This window comes from Triturus cristatus, chromosome 2_2, assembly GCF_964204655.1.
Source record: "Triturus cristatus chromosome 2_2, aTriCri1.1, whole genome shotgun sequence".
Classification (NCBI taxonomy): Eukaryota; Metazoa; Chordata; class Amphibia; order Caudata; family Salamandridae; genus Triturus; species Triturus cristatus.
The window spans coordinates 540,587,875-540,604,110 of NC_140582.1; the positions used below are offsets into that span (position 1 = coordinate 540,587,875).

A 16,236-nucleotide genomic window follows, 5' to 3' on the forward strand; every position below is an offset into this window, starting at 1 on the left:
TTTTACAGATGCACCACCTTTGGAGGTATTGCTTTGGTATCTTTTTCTACAGGAGCAGAGTCTGCTGTTAAAAGTATTCATCAGAAGAACAACCTACTTCCCTTTGGTAACGCTCTTTTGGTGGATACTCTATCTAACCATAGATGTCCATCCTCCCTCCCTTCTCTTCGTTCTGTGGAATGATCGCTTTTTGCACCCAAATTAGAGATCTGTACATGGAATTTCTGTTTGTTTTTGGACTCTGCATCAGAGAGTGTGGACCTGATCAAGAATGAAACGGACGTTGACACACAAGAGTAGCGCTTATATGCAACTCCATTTTAACTTCCAGGATGGAACGAAGTCAATGCAGAGCCTCATGGCGCCACCTACCGGTGAGCTGGAGATATGCTGTTAAATCTTCTAGATCCAGTATGGCACCTGGGGATATTCTGGAGATGAAGATTACGTGGCTAGTTAGCGTACTCCTTGGAAGAGCGTTGTGTAGGTAAGTAACTTGTTCTTTTGGCAAAACTAACACTAAGTGAAAAAGGATTGAGTTGGCTCTGGTGGTAAGTCCATGAACATGGCGGAAGGTCTGATATGTTAATTATGAAGTGCTACAAAAGGTAGGTCTGATGCATTTATTGTGATAAACATATTAAACTCTAAAGCCATTTGATGGCGAATTGTATTAGTCTGTATTAAGGGTTACAGTTATTCTGTTACATGCAATCTCACAGATTACTATACTAAGCAAGCGTTTTGGTGTTGGGTTCACCCTTAGACAAAACATGGGTATAGAATATTTGCAATATGAGATTGGAGGTTCTCCAGTTAACATGCAGAGAGAATCTTAATTGCATTAAAGACAACGGAGGTCTACATTCTGCAATAACCTTTTATTGCTGCCCCAACATGCAGCCCTTTAAAGGGCATATCACAAAGCACTTAGAATGTTCATAAAAGCATCCAAATATCCAGCGCACATAGGCATCCTCCTCTTCAGGATGCAACAACACAGAAAATGAGCCACCTCATGGACTTATGAAGTATTACCCAAAAGAATGAGAAAAAACCCCACAATAAATGTAATCCAAACTGTAACTTCCTAAGCTATAAACTAGATGCTCTAGAGAGATACATTTTCTTTAAAGACTTTCACAGAGATGCTCATGAAATACACAATTTTTAGGTACTCACCATCTTAGTACCTCTCCTAAAGGGTGGGGAGGGTGGGATAATGTTAGCCTCCATTGTCTTTAATGAAATCAAGATTCTCTCTGCATGTTAATTGGAGAATCGGCATTTCATTACAAGACCGGAAGCTACCATCATGCATGTTTAAAGCCATGCAAAGCTACATAACTAACATGCTCCACTAGTCTCAAATAAAAGTTTACAAAAGTATTTACATTTTACCAGTCTGCTGTTTTAAGTATTTCAGGTAGGGAACCACCTGCCCAAAACACCTTACTAGTCATCGCTCCTCTTGAAGAACAGACTCAAAACCTGGAAAGATCCACACCAGTTAGCTCATAATCATACGTACCCATCTGACCAGTGTGGCTGTAGATACAGGTTTTTAAGGTTTTACATAGGATAAAAGCAGTTGAGCCATTGGTCTGTCTGAGTGTCATTTATATTCTGCTTCCATCCAGGACAGTGAAGTGCCTGGGGTAATGATTCAGTCCACTTTAGTCATTGGCTCTCTTGGCCTGTAAATGATGACAATTTGTGTTCACGTGCACATACACCTAAAACATAATGTGCTTCAGTGTCGAGGCTGGTTGATCAGTCCTTTGGTTTTCAGTTTTCTCCTTCTATAGTTCCCCTTTCATTTATTTGCTTCTCCTTTTTACTTTATATTTTATTAAGACAATACTACAACTCTCTAGGCAGTGCTAACGGATTACTTGGTTGCCACTCATTTCATCTGCAATGCACCACAACCCACATGGCCAATTCCTTTAAATCAGAAGACCATTATGGTATGGTGTAATCAATAGTCTATTGTTTTACCATTCAGAAATGGCCAGCTCCTTCATTCTAATTGTGCAGGCATGCTGGAAGTTTAAAACAACTATAGGCTGTGTACAGTCCTGCATAATTGCAAGCATAAGCCAGCTGTGTTTAGATGGCAGCATGTTTTCTTCATTCTACTTCTATTTTTTTTTAATGTATCTTGCATCAGTGACAACACTTTCATTCGCACCTCAGACCTGTTGGCATTGCCAGTGCTCATTGTGTGTTGGTTATCTAGCACATCAACGTCAAAGTCTTTTGTCCCATGGTAAACTGAACTCTTGCATTTTGAAGCGTCTTGGAGGCCCCAAACTTCTCATTCTGTTGTGGATACATTCAGCATAGGTGTTCCTCCCTGTCACACAAGAGCATCTTAAGAGAACAGACAGAAAACTTTCTCACTATGAGTATACGTCTGTCTGACAAATCTCTCCTTTATTTTTAGATATATACCACACTATTATGTTTATTGTACTTAGGAGAGCAGCTAACCATCTGTTGTGTATTTGAAGAAATCCATGTGTCGGTTCATATCTTTAGATTTTGAAAGCTAAACTTACATGGTATTATATATAGGCTCTTCAGACTTGCGCTCGGCTATTTTTCACTTCCTTTTACTCTATATAGTATTAATTCGGTGCTTAAGAACCCTTCAAGGGATGGGACTTCGTCTCTCTTAGGTGATCCCAGATAGTATTTCACTCTTACCTAACAATACTCTTTTGGAGGTCGAAGCTTACCAGACAGCGCAGCTGTCTGTGTTGCGAAAAGACTTCCTGGGAGCGTTCTGACAGCTTCCCAGCAATACATCCCAACCACTGCTTACCAATGGATTTGGGGTTTGTAACTTGCCTTTTCTGGATTCCTATTTTCTGGCTTTATTTGTTTTAGGATGTCTCTCCTGTGGAGCAAAGCTTACTCAACAGAGCTTGTTGTATTCTTACATGAGACCTTGCTTTCTGTACACTGGCCTTTTACATTTTGTTATTATCTTATCACATTTGCTATGGGTTCAAAGAAAGAGGTCAAATGTCAGGCTCTGTCTTCCGAGGAAGCTTGATGTTTACTTTTCTTTTTCAGACTTCAAAGTGAGAAGATTTATATGGCAACCTTGCCAGGTACTGGAAAAGAAAAGATTTTTTTTCTAAAACAAAACAACATTTAAATGTCTGTAAATGTACTGTACAAATATTTCAGAATATATTAAAATGAGGCAAGCACAAAGTAAATTTTTTGTAATAGCGTAGATTATTTTAATATGAATCAAACAAATCGGTACACTTGATGATGCCATTTCCACACATTATCGTTTGTGCGCAAATGTATGACAGTACAGCGCATTCCATTGGAACGCATGCCTTTTCCACGCATGCTTTACATTGCGAATGCCTTTACCATGCTTAACCTTAACTGGCAGTTCGGGCTGGACTGTTCCTATTGGGCACAGGGTCAACACTGATTTGCATATGGCTTGGTCCAAACTGGAATGGCATGGTGAAGAAAAAAACGATGGATTTAGGCCCAGATCTCTGTACTGGGGTGAATGTATGACATTGTTCTGCATTCTGTCCATCAATAGCTCTTTTTGCATGCTTAACCTTTGCCACGCTTTTTTTTATAACGAATATGCCTTTGCCACGCATGCCTTTACAACTAATTACGTTGTAAAGCCACGTATGTTAAAGGCATATGCATGGAAAAGGTTTTGCCTGAACCCTACCCTCAAACCAGTGCCCAGCACTCCGCTCCCCTCACCCCACACCTCCCCACCACGGCCTTTGTTAAAATACCCAACACCTGTCCTGAGCCCTAAAACTATACCCCAGTGTACCCCCAAGCCCTTTTTAAATATACCTGACCTGAGCCCTAAATATAGACCCAGCGTGACCACCCATCACCCCCAGCCCCCAGTCCTTTTTAAAAATGCCCCACCCTTGCCCTGATTCCTAAAGCCTCCCCCAACCCCCAAGAATTTAGTTTTTTAAAACCCACCCCCAGTCTAAAGCCCAAAATCCATTTACACCTCTCCCTTCCCCCCCCCCATTCCCCCCCCCCCCGCCACAGGCCCAATCCTCCTTACCTCTGCAGGACGACGAGGCAGCTCTACTGAGGCGAGGAACGGCACAGGTCGTCAAGAGGAAGCGAAGGGTCTGTCCGTTTCCTCTGACGATGCTGATAGCCTTGACAACGCAGGTGCCTTTACCACAGTTACCAGCATATGCCCTTACCACCAGTGCAACATATATTCCTCTACCATTCATACCCTTACAACGCTAATTTGTTGCAAAAGCATCTGTGGTAAAGGCATATGCATTGTAAAAATTATGGGTGGTATTGGGGATGCGTGGTAACAGTGCATGTGTTGTAATGCATGCGTGGTAAAGGTACCGTGTGGTTAAAGCCATGTTGTAATGGCCGTTTCCCTTTGTGCGCTGTCTGGTTTATCAGTAAAACTGAATGTGTCAAAGTAATGTTAATTTCAATTGAAAATGTTTTGTCTGTAATGGCAGTGCACTAACTCACCAGTCATACTCCACTCCACACTATGCTGCTCTACGCTATTCTATTCCACTCTATGCCACTCTACTACACAACACTCCACCACAAGACTCTCCATGCCACTTCACCCTATTCCACTCTATGCCACTCTCTGACACTCCACAACACTCTATGCCACTATTCTACGACCCTCCTTTCCACTTTACTTTACTCCACTCCACGCTTTGCCACTCCACTGTCCTCCACTCCACTGTACACCACTCCATTCTGCACAACTCGACTCTACACCACTCCACTCCATGGCATTCCACTCCACTCTACGGTCCCTCCACTCCGCTGTCCCTCCCCTCTACGCCCCTCAATTCTGACACTCTACTTAACTCAGTGCAACTCTATTCTGTGCCATTATACGCCCGCTACTCTATTCCGCTCAACTCCACTCTACCCCACTTTGACTCTACTCCACCTATTACCACTCCATTCTATGACTCTACACCACTCCACTGCACCCTACTCAACGACACTCCAGTCTACGATGATTTATTTCACTCTACTCCACTCCACTAAACAACACTCTCCTTTATGCAACAAACTTTTAGCCATGCTGAACAGCTTCCACACTGGTGTACAACATGGCTAAAACACATTGCCAAAGTCAATAGCTCTTGGCTTTGCCGATGCTGGTTTGCTCAGTCAGTGTTGCCAGTGCTTCCTTCTATTGGTGGTCTAACAGTGCCTTCATTAAGATGGCCTTCTGTCACTCCTAGAGGGACAACTCTCAGTACTCCTTTGGTGGTTTGATGATGCATCTAATGAGATGGTTGGTGCTCTCTTACTCTTATGGGGCTGTTTTACTCAATTCTCTCTTTGAGGTTAAATAGTGCTTCCAATGCAGTGCTTTTCTGTCTCTCCTGAGAACGTCTTACAGTACATCCTTTGCAGTTTAACCGTTCTTAGTTTATAATCCCACTATTAGCATGGCCCTCTTCCATTCTTTTGTAGACTTAATATAGTATTTCATTTGTGGGTTATCAATGTTTCAAGTGGGAGGGTCCTCTGTCCCTCATGTTCTATTTTTTATTTATTTATTTTGTATTCTTATACACAGGCTACACAGCTCCAAGTACAGCATGAATAATTAACAAATACAAAAAGCACTCCCGTTTGCATAGAAACTCTGTACTCATCTGGTACATGTCTTCAAGCCATTTTATATATCCTAACAACAACGAAATGTGTAGAACCGGTAGGTCTCATTTAAGTTACTCTGTTGGTGATTTAGCAGTGATCCAGTGGTTTGAGTCTGTGATACCCCTGGGCGGACTTTGGTACACCTAGTGAACCCAGTGATTTACATCAACAGCATTTGATTGATAATAATACTGTCCACCCTTTTTTAGGTCTCGCCTGAGCCAGCGCATGCGATGGTCTGGCGAGACATTTAGTGAGTGGGGCTTTAGAAATCCGAACACAAGCTTTTGCTTGTGGCCTAAAGCTTGCGGTTACGCGCGCGTGCAGGAGCACAGACGCCATCTGCCTTTCCTATCTCTTCCTCATTTCCTCGTCATGGCTCATTAACTCTCTTGTCATGGATTATGCAGCTCTGCCTGGCATCTTTCATGACTCTGATGTTTCTGTCACCCCTAATTAGCCGCCTGCAGCAAAGTCCTTATCAGCTCCTAGCAGACTGCAGGCCGGGCACCCTTTCCATAGCAGAAATCTCAGACACGCACAAGGAGCTCCTATTACCACAAAGGACTGTTGCCTCCAGTCCCCTAAATAACTTTTAACTGGCACCAAAGCATACAATTAGGGAAGAGCCAGCTCACTGTCTGCGCTCTGTCAGTAATACACAGTGTTTTATAGTATGTGTACAGTTTATGCTGAGCCACACAGTAACACCATAAAATGCAGAAATAAAATAATGTGCCCTCATCATTTTAGTAACCTGTTTCTATTTAAAGACCATGATTATGATAGTACTTTTAATACAGCATCAAAGCATCCTAAAGGTGCCTTCAGCACAGCTTCTTTATAGAGTAGAACATTCTGCATGTGAACGTGCACCAGTTGTGTCCTTATGTGATGCTGGAGAACACAAGAGTTCATAGAGGTGCTGGCATTCTGGAAAATAATAGCATTATGTCCTGCCATACTGATGTATCTGAAACACCCTCAGGTTGGGGCAGATTAGAACAGATACAGGTGTCTCAGGTGTATGACTAGCTCAGCCACAGTCCACTGGACCTTTCACAAGCATACATCTTGTATGCAAGTTAGCAGCTTGAGCTATATTGGATGATGGGTCAGTGGCATTATCAACAGCCCTTTGCAAACTTGAGTCAATAGAACCAACTACTATCCTTAATGACTTTAATATCTGGGTTTACAAATTACTTGGATCAGACTGCACATTTTTAACTTTACACTTACATATGCTGCCTCATAATAGTTAACTTCTGAAATAAAACAGGTACACAGATGTCATGACACTGGAACTATTGGCTTTTAGCTACAGAGATCTACATTTCACCGTAAAAATCTAAACCTGTTCAGCCTATCCAGGTTCTCTTGCATCAATCAGAGCCAGCACAGCATCACTCAGCGCCACCGCTGCATAACTCAGGGCCAGCACAGCATCCCTCAACCACCACAGCATCACTTAGTGCTTCTTACACTTTTTAATTACAACTTCTCAACATGCTGCACAGCACCCACACTTCTCTACAGCACAGCTTAGAAACATTGGCAAAGTCAATAGCTCTACCTAAACACTTATAAGGCCCCCCAATGTATAGCCAATAGGTCTCGCCTTTGGGACATTATAAGTGTTTAGTTATCCAGCACAATATCCTTCATTAAACAACATCCAGTGTTGCATGGCTAATCACTTATAAGGTCCCAAAAGCAAGACCTATTGGCTATGCCAATGCTTGTTGTTTTAGTGCACCTTGTCTTACACAATGCGCCAATTCAGCAGCACAATGCACCTCATCCCCTCATACTGCATGTAGGCAGGGCAAATGGAATTTTGTAGTCACTGTATTTTTTCAGATGTATGAGGTTACCAGATTTTCCACATAATATGCCATTTGCTTCATAATGTGCAGATTTCAACAAATGGTTCAAAAGTTCCCAAAAAATGCACATAATATGAAGGCGAACATTCATAGAGCCTTTGTTAAAGTTGACTAGGTCACTTTTATATTTCTATAATAAGACCTGTTCCCAGACTGTATCAATATGTGTTAAATTGACAAAGTAGAGAAATGGTGCTTCTTCAGAATGTACTACTTTATGCCACATAATGTTCCTTTATTTGTATAATTTTATAAACCTACAAACATAATAAAACTCCACGTTGATGCATAACTCTACAGGCCCTGCATATAGGCCACACCACACAGTACACCCTTCCAACCATGCAGTCAGAAGGGCGCCCAGAAGACCAGTGCAAGTCCGATCTCTTCTGACCTGCCAGTGGTATGAAGTGCTATACAAATAATAAAATCAGCCCACCCAGAAGCGCTTTGTGTCTCGTAAGCGGAAGGAAACCAGTATATAAATGACAATACAATGCATGAAGATCTACTTGCTGTCTGTAAATGTAAAGTGGTGAATATTTTTGGCAATAAGCAAACCTGTGTTTAAAAAGTAGTGCATTGATTTTAAAACATACTATCATATTCTCATTTGCAAATTAAGTAATCTGCTTAAGAATCTATGCACCATTAATGTAATCATTTTGAACTCATGAAATGTACATCAGGAATGAAATGAAAGGTGATTAGTAGATTAAAAATAGGAAATTGCAAGTTATCATGTTATGTTTTAACTTCACTCTACAGTAGTCTCCTCACTGCACAATTGCCTTAAAAACAACAAATAAACACAATCACACATAGAAATGTGAAAAGAACATTTTTATTTCAATATTACTTTAAATAAATCACTTTTATATATTCCAGCTATCAACCTGCAATTGGTTAATAAAAAGTGAAATGCAATAAAATGTTCTTTTCACATTTCTGTGTGTCATCATGCTTATTAAAGGTTCACTCAAATTAGAAACCTGTAACAAAGGGTAATACTGTGGTTAAACAAACTGGTGTTAATTGGAGCTTATGTTTAAAAACTCAGCAGCTTTCACTAAATAAATAAAACGCGGCTGGTGTTTTTTTGTTCTTTCAAAGGTTAATTATTTGATGTTCCTGTCTTTGTTTCCTGCTTGTGCGTTTAACCGCCCTGAAACATGACACATTTCGATATCATTAAGTGAAGAATGATGTTGAGTTCCTCGTCGTCTCCTCAGCCGTCTTCCTACTAATGCCAGGCAGTTAGTAACACCCCTTGAGGCCACGTTTCAAGTGTATGCAAAGGGCAGAAGAGCAAAGCGACAACAAAAGCATTTGGTCCACGTGGAAAGGGAGACCTCCAAGCCTCCCTCAGTTTTAGGTTAAGAGGGCGGGGAGGGGGCGTGGGGGGGGGGGGGGGGGGTAAACATCTTCTCTGCAAAATGAACCCTATGCCAGCGCCCCACCCCGGCTGGTGCCCAGATGACCATGCTAGCGCCACTCCAGAACTGCTCCGAAGGCAATGCAACAAAAAAGAACTGCCACAGAATCAAATATTGTGCTAACCTCCTTAGTACTACTGCTTAACTACACCTAAATAATACATAATGCCAAACTTACGTCATTTGCAAATGCTTAATCTGAGCGAAACACGTTAGTTATAGATTCCTTACCTTAGAATTACCCCCAGGCGTCAGACTGGATCCGGAAAGTTTTTTTCATCAGCAGTACCTCTGCGCGTCGGAAGGTGGCGTCGGTTGGCTCTGCGTCTGACGTCGTCGTCACCAGGATGAGGTAGCGGCTGATGTCAGTTCTTTCTTTTTTCCTGCGCTAGCCAGCGCAGATCCGGGAAGAGCGTTCCCTCCAGTCACTTTTTGACTTGACTTTTTATCGACTTTTGTCGACTTCTTTTTTTTTTTTTTTTTTTTAGTCTATCGACTCCTGGTGCACTAGGGATGCCCGGTTTCAAGGCCTGCGGTTCCTGTAACCGACTGATGTCAGTGACGGACCCGCACCGAGTGTGCCTCTTCTGCCTGGAGTGCGACCATGACCCCAAGTCGTGCTTCAACTGCCGGTCGATGGCGCCAAAGACTTTGCTGGAGCGATCCCGAAAGTTGCATGAGCGCCGGCAGTCGGTGCCGCGCCGTTCAAGGTCCCGGTCGCGAGGGAGGTCGAGGGACCGGTCGTGGAGCCATCACCACCACTAGTCCAAGTCATCGAAGTCTTCGCACTCTGGGTCGGGTAAGTCGAAGCATAAGAAGAAGTCGAAGAAGCATCATCGCTCTTCGACTTCTCCTCATTGGTCGGCCGATCCGACAAGGGATGCGGGTGGTGCTGCTCCCGCGGCTCCACGTGCTGAGCCCAAAGAGTCGACTCCGCGCTTCCCTCCCTTTCTGGGACCCGGAGCGACTCCCGCCCAGCTTCGTACATTCTAAGAAGCGATGCATGCCATCTTTGGGCGGCCCAGACCTGCCAGTGCGCCTTCGGGCCCCGCGGAACCGGTTGGGGGCCATAGGCCTTCTCCGCCGTCGGCTCCAGCGCCGCAGGCCCCCCTTGGATCCAGGCCTAGATCAAGATCGGCGCCGGTTGACCTTATTACACCTCCACCGGCGCCGCTTCCTCCGGCACCACTACCGCATTCGACGCCGGACGGCCCCCGGCTGGCGGCGACCCAGATCCGGACAAGCGTCGCCCGATGCCGGATTCAGCGCCGAGAGGGGTTTTTGTGCCCCTCTTCACTCCTGGGGTCCCTTTTCAGCCAGATTGGCACCCAGAGGATGAGGAGGAGAACTGGGAGGGGTCAGGTGACCCTTTAACTGATCAGATGGGTTCTGAGCAGGACTGGAGAGAGGAACTGGGGGATGCCAGTGGTCTGGACACCTCCCTGACTTTGGCATGTTGTCTCCTCCTACCGTGGCTACAGAGAATGGAGCGTCATACGCTATCCAGAACACCTTGATGGACATGCTCTTTGATGGCTTGTCGCCTTTTTGGCGCCAAGCAGACTACGCTTTCAAGGACTCACAGGCTACGGCCAAGTCTTGGGCCTCTCCACCCGCCCTGCACAGTCTGCTTTTCGCACCTTTCGTGGCTACGGAAGGGGTGCCCCGCAACGTCCCGCTCAGTCACAGGCCGCAGCAAGTTACCCAACCTTCGTGCGGCCAGGGACGTGGGAACAACCGTCGTGGTTCCGGGGGCCAGCAGGTGGGCCAGTCCACCAACCCCCTCTCTGCAGCCGCCTCCAAACCCTCCTAGTCCGAACTTTCAGGCCCATCAAACGCCAGTAGGTGGCAGGATTCGCCATCACCTCCCCCACTGACGTACCATCACGTCGGACAGGTGGGTTTTGCAAATTATCCGAATGGGCTACTCCCTACCCTTCGAGACTACCCCTACAGCCATGCCACCGCGCTACCACCACATGTCAGAAGATCATCTGTCCCTTCTCCAGCAGGAAGTTACAGCACTCTTGGCCAAGGGAGCCATCAAGCGCGTTCCTTTCCCAGAAGTAGGTCGTGGTTGTTACTCCCACTACTTTCTGGTCCCCAAGAAGGACAAGAGCCTGTGTCCTATCTTGGACCTCAGGGACGTCAGTCGCTTTCTCCGGAAGGAGAAGTTCAAGATGTTGACACTTGCTCAGGTCTTGTCTGCCCTTGACCCGGAAGACTGGATGGTAGTATTGAACTTGCAGGACGCTTATTTTCACATTCCCGTCCTGCTGGCCCACCGGCGTTACCTATGGTTCACGGTATGCCACGAGCACTTTCAGTTTACCGTGCTCCCCTTTGGCCTTACCAGTGCCCCTCGGTGTTCACGAAAGTGATGGCAGTGGTCGCAACTCATCTGCGCAGATCAGGGGTTTCAGTCTTCCCCTATCTCGACGACTGGCTGTGAAGGTGGGCTCGCCCCAGGCAGTCGTCTCCCACCTCCAGACAATGGCCGACGACCTGCATTCGCTGGGGTTCTCCATCAATATGCCGAAGTCGCACCTGATTCCCTCCCAGGAGCTCCTCTTCATCGTAGCAGTTCTGGACAAAACGCGGTTTCGGGTCTATCCTCCCGAACAGCGAGTCTGGGATATTCGGGCTATGATTCTGATTTTTCAGCCTCTATCCTGGGTTTTGGTCAGGATGACCCTGAGGCTGCTGGGCCTCATGGACTCCTGCATCCTGCTGGTCGATCATGCCAGGTGGCATATGTGGGCTCTGCAGTGGGACCTGAAGTTCCAGTGGGTGCAGCATCAGGGGAATTTGATTGCGTCCAGATCTCGGAGGGCACTGCACAACAACTGCTGTGGTGGCTCACAAACCAGGATTGGGTGGCAGATAGCTCTCCCTTCCCCAACCAGACCACACTGTGGTGACGGACGCATCCCTTCTGGGATGGGGCGGCCACATGGGGAGGCAGAGATCAGAGGCCTCTGGTCTCCGGCGAATTCTGGGCTTCACATCAACCTTCTGGAGCTCCGGGTGGTTCGTCTTGCACTGAAAGCATTCCTTCACTCTGTCCGGGGAAGAGTGCTGCAGGAGTTCACAGACAACACCACCGCCATGTGGTACTGCAACAAACAGGGCAGGGTGGGGTCGTGGACCCTATGTCAGGAGGCCCTCCGCCTCTGAAACATCAGGGCATATCAGTGGTGGTTCAACACCTGGCAGGTTCCCTGAACGCCAGGGCAGACAAACTCAGCCGCAGGTGCATGATGTATCAAGAAAAATGAGTCTTCACTCGGAGGCGGTGCAAGGTGTCTTTCGACAGTGGGTAGAGCCTTGGTTAGATCTATTCGCCGCCGAAGAGAACGCGCAATGTCAGCAATTCTGCACATTGGAATTTTCAAGGCGGCACTCGCTCGACGACGCTTTTCACCGCAAGTGGAGTTGCGGTCTGTTGTACGCCTTTCCACCTATACCATTTCTACCCAGAGTGCTGAAGAAGATCAGGCGTGACTAGGCCCAAGTCATTCTTGTGGCTCCAGATTGGGCACGAAGAGTCTGGTATCCCGAGCTGCTCAACATGGCCATCGATCCTCCGATCAGACTGCCTCTTCGGGAGAATCTTCTGTCGCAGCAGCAGGTCCTCCACCCGAACATGTCCAGTCTCCACCTTGCGTGGAGATTGAGCGGTGGCAGTTGACGTCTTTCGACCTGCCTCCTGAAGTCTGTGACGTAATCTTGGCAGCCAGGCGTCCCTCCACTAAGACGGTATACGCCTGCCGATGGAACAAATTTGTGGCATGGTGCTCAGCAAAGGCTGTGGATCTCCTTTCTGCCCCTCTTTCTGAGGTTCTCTTGTTTCTTCTCTCTTTAGCCCAGCAGCACTCTGCTCTGGGCACTATCAAGGGCTATCTTTCAGCCATCTCTGCCTTCCTTCGGCTGCCAGATCAGCCTTCTCTTTTCAAGTCCCCGGTAGTTAACCATTTCTTAAAAGGCTTAACACATCTCTTTCCTCCAATCCCCTTCGTTATGCCTCAGTGGGACTTGAATCTTGTTCTAACCTATTTAATGTGCGCTCCTTTTGAGCCGCTTCATAACTGTCCCTTACGTCTGTTGACTATTAAGACAGCTTTCCTGGTAGCCATAACTTCTGCTAGAAGGGTGAGTGAGCTCCAGGCCCTTTGTTCCAAACCTCCTTTCCTGTCTGTTCATCCTGACAAGCTGGTTCTCCGGACCCGTCCATCCTTCTTTCCTAAGGTGGTCACTGAATTCCACATCGGGCAGACAATTACTTTGCCTACCTTCTTTCCACCTCCGCATCCTTCGAAGGAGGAAGAGAGGCTCCACTGTCTGGACCCAAAACGTGCGCTCTCCTTCTATCTAGACTGCACAAAACCGTTCCGGGTGGATGATCAACTATTTGTTGGTTACGTGGGCGCAAAGAAAGGTCAGGCCGTACACAAACACACCATTTCTCGATGGGTCGTATTGTGTATTAAGGCATGTTACTCTGTGGCTAAAAAGGAGCCTCCTGTCGGGCTATGTGCCCATTCCACCAGGGTGACGGTGGCCACTACTGCCTTGGGAAGAGGAGTTCCTCTGAATGACATCTGTCAGGCGGCTGCATGGGCATTGTTGCACACGTTCACCAAACACTATTGCCTGGACAGCCAAGTCTGGAGAGATGGCTTCTTTGGCCGTTCTGTTCTCCAGGACTTTCTGGTGTGATCTTGGTTCACAGACCCACCACCAGGATTGGTATTGCTGGGGTATCTATTCTAAGGTAAGGAATCTATAACTAACGTGTTTCTTTCAGATGAACACGTTACTTACTTCGGTAATGTTATATCTGTAAGAAACATTAGTTAGTTATAGATTCCTTACCGCCCCACCCATCCTCCCTGTTCTGCAAACTGATTTCTAGGGTTAAGAGCCTCCTTTCAGGGCCCTAGTTTTGTGCACCAGTGGTCAGTGTCTTGCATGGCTCTGCGTTTCTGGCGCGGAAAGTCGTATACAGAACTGCCGTCCGCGCGCGAGGTCACGGGTCTAAGTCGTTGCCGCAACATCATCCCCGCGGCGGACGCGGAGCCCACTGATGGCGCCTTCCGATGTGCAGAGGTACTGCTGACGAAACTTTCCGGATCCAGTCTGACGCCTGGTGGTAATTCTAAGGTAAGGAATCTATAACTAACTAATGTTTCTTACAGATATATCGTTACCGAAGGTAAGTAACTTGTCCTTTAAATTGGTGTGCAACTCGCTCGTCTGAATGTGTTCACGATGTAATTTTGTTCCTGTGCTCCCGCTATGGTGATGGAATCAAGTCAGTGTGCGTGAATGGAATCCCTAATGTCAGACGTTCTGGAATATTGATTCTAAAGTGAATTCTGTCACAGTTTTGTTTCAATTTCTCTTTGAATAGGTGATTCCAATACAGTTATAACATTGTTAAAAGAAAATGGAGTTGAAATAATGTTATTTTTTATGTTGCAGTCTAAGAAACGAGGGCTCAGCGTTGAGGAAAAACGAACACGTATGATGGAGATTTTTTTTGAGACTGTAAGTTTTGTGCATGCGCCTTCTCTTCTAAACTAGATCTGTTTGTATCTTGTCTTGAATTTGTCTCCAAATACAGAGTTTTTGTTAATTTATTTAGCATCCTTTTTGTGGGCACACTCAAAAGTTTAGGTTTCAGAAAACCACAATGAAATCCACATATATTGTCAGCAAATGTTTCTGCTCTTCTCACAATCTAGGGTTCTTTAAGGTGTGGGATAAGTGACAGTGGCGTAACGAAACTTGAGGGGGCCCGCCTGCGAAGTACATGGAGGGGGGCCCCCCCATTCTCCGCGTCAGTCAATAGCTCTCAGTCCAGCGACCTGCCATACTGCAGGGGCTCACCCCAGCCATAGAAAAAGGATTCTGGTTCCTCCATTGGTCAACTCCGCCCTTTCATCTGGTAATTTACATACATCAGTAAATACTGCTGTTGCGCCCTCCAGCAAAGTTAACATAACACTGCCTCCAGCCGGACCACCAAACACATCCTCCTACTTGATGACCCACCTTCAAGCGAAGCCCGCTCAGTTGACCACCTGCAAACACAGACCACTGCCGTCGTGCCTGCTGCTAACGCATCCATTACACTCTACTCTCCCCCGTACAAAACCCGCAGTTATGCTTTTCCGCCTGCCTTTAAAACCACCCCTCGAATGTCACTGTGAACCCGTGACCACCGCCCACTGCTCCCCTGTCCACCACCGACAGAAAGACTGATGGCCGGTCCTCCTCTAACCACTGCCTACCCGTAAAGACCGAACATTTCAGCTGCTGCCCTCCCAATGCCACTGTAGTAGTTTAAAACATGTTAAACAATCTCTTCAACTGACCACCCCAAAACAGTTCTTCCTGCTAGCCTCTACGGCATCAAAGCCGTTCCTGCTACTTTTCATCCTCTGCATGATGCACACAATAATATTAAATTTACAAAGGGTCCAAATTTTTGTTTCCTCACACCAATATTAATTTACACTATGTACCCCACTAAAGCATACCTCCTGTCAAAGGCAAACCTGATCCCATGTGTAGCACCAGTCAGCAAGTACCCCAAGGACAAACACCAGAGAGAATGCCAGATTCATGTAATTAAACTTAGTGACAACGTAGCATTCCCCATCCACTGTCAGCCCAGAGAAGTCTGCAACCGCACAGTAGCCATCAATACCGGCAAAATCTAAAGCGCATTTCCCCTTCTTTTCAATGGCAGCTCCTGATACATATACCTATGACTTCTAGGCGGCATCTACCACAGACCACAGCATTCTTTGTCTCCCTAAGACTGACCGAATGCTGTCGGTGAACGCTCCTCTTCCCCCTTCCTAACTAATAACTAACGGAGGATAATAAAAAAAAATCTATAGTATTTTCTTATGCAAATAGCGTATCAAGCACTTGCTGCCCGCAGTCCTCACCAGATCCACATGTATCAATATTCTGCTATCGCACCATCCTGTCAACCCTATTATTATCTGGAGATGTTTTTTATCCCTTCCGGGAACTGGGAAAAGCAATACCTTGCACGAAAACAAGTCCCTTTAAAACCTTTGCTACTTATACAGGCTCGCAAAGCACTTACTTGTTATTGTAACTGTCGTTGTAAAGCAAACAGGCAACTCATTCTAGGATTGGAATTACTGCTTAGAAGTGGGGAAGTTATTACTGAGACG

The 16,236-nt window shown here is 46.1% G+C and overlaps 1 protein-coding gene across 1 annotated transcript in view; it reads left to right on the forward strand.

Moving 5' to 3' along the window:
- MND1 (meiotic nuclear divisions 1) overlaps positions 1-16,236 on the forward strand; it is a 440,846-nt gene that overhangs the window by 121,320 nt on the left and 303,290 nt on the right. Inside the window, exon 2 of the mRNA XM_085641689.1 lies at positions 14,504-14,569. Coding sequence (XP_085497815.1) covers positions 14,504-14,569 — 66 coding nt within the window. The remainder of the gene's footprint in view (positions 1-14,503; positions 14,570-16,236) is intronic.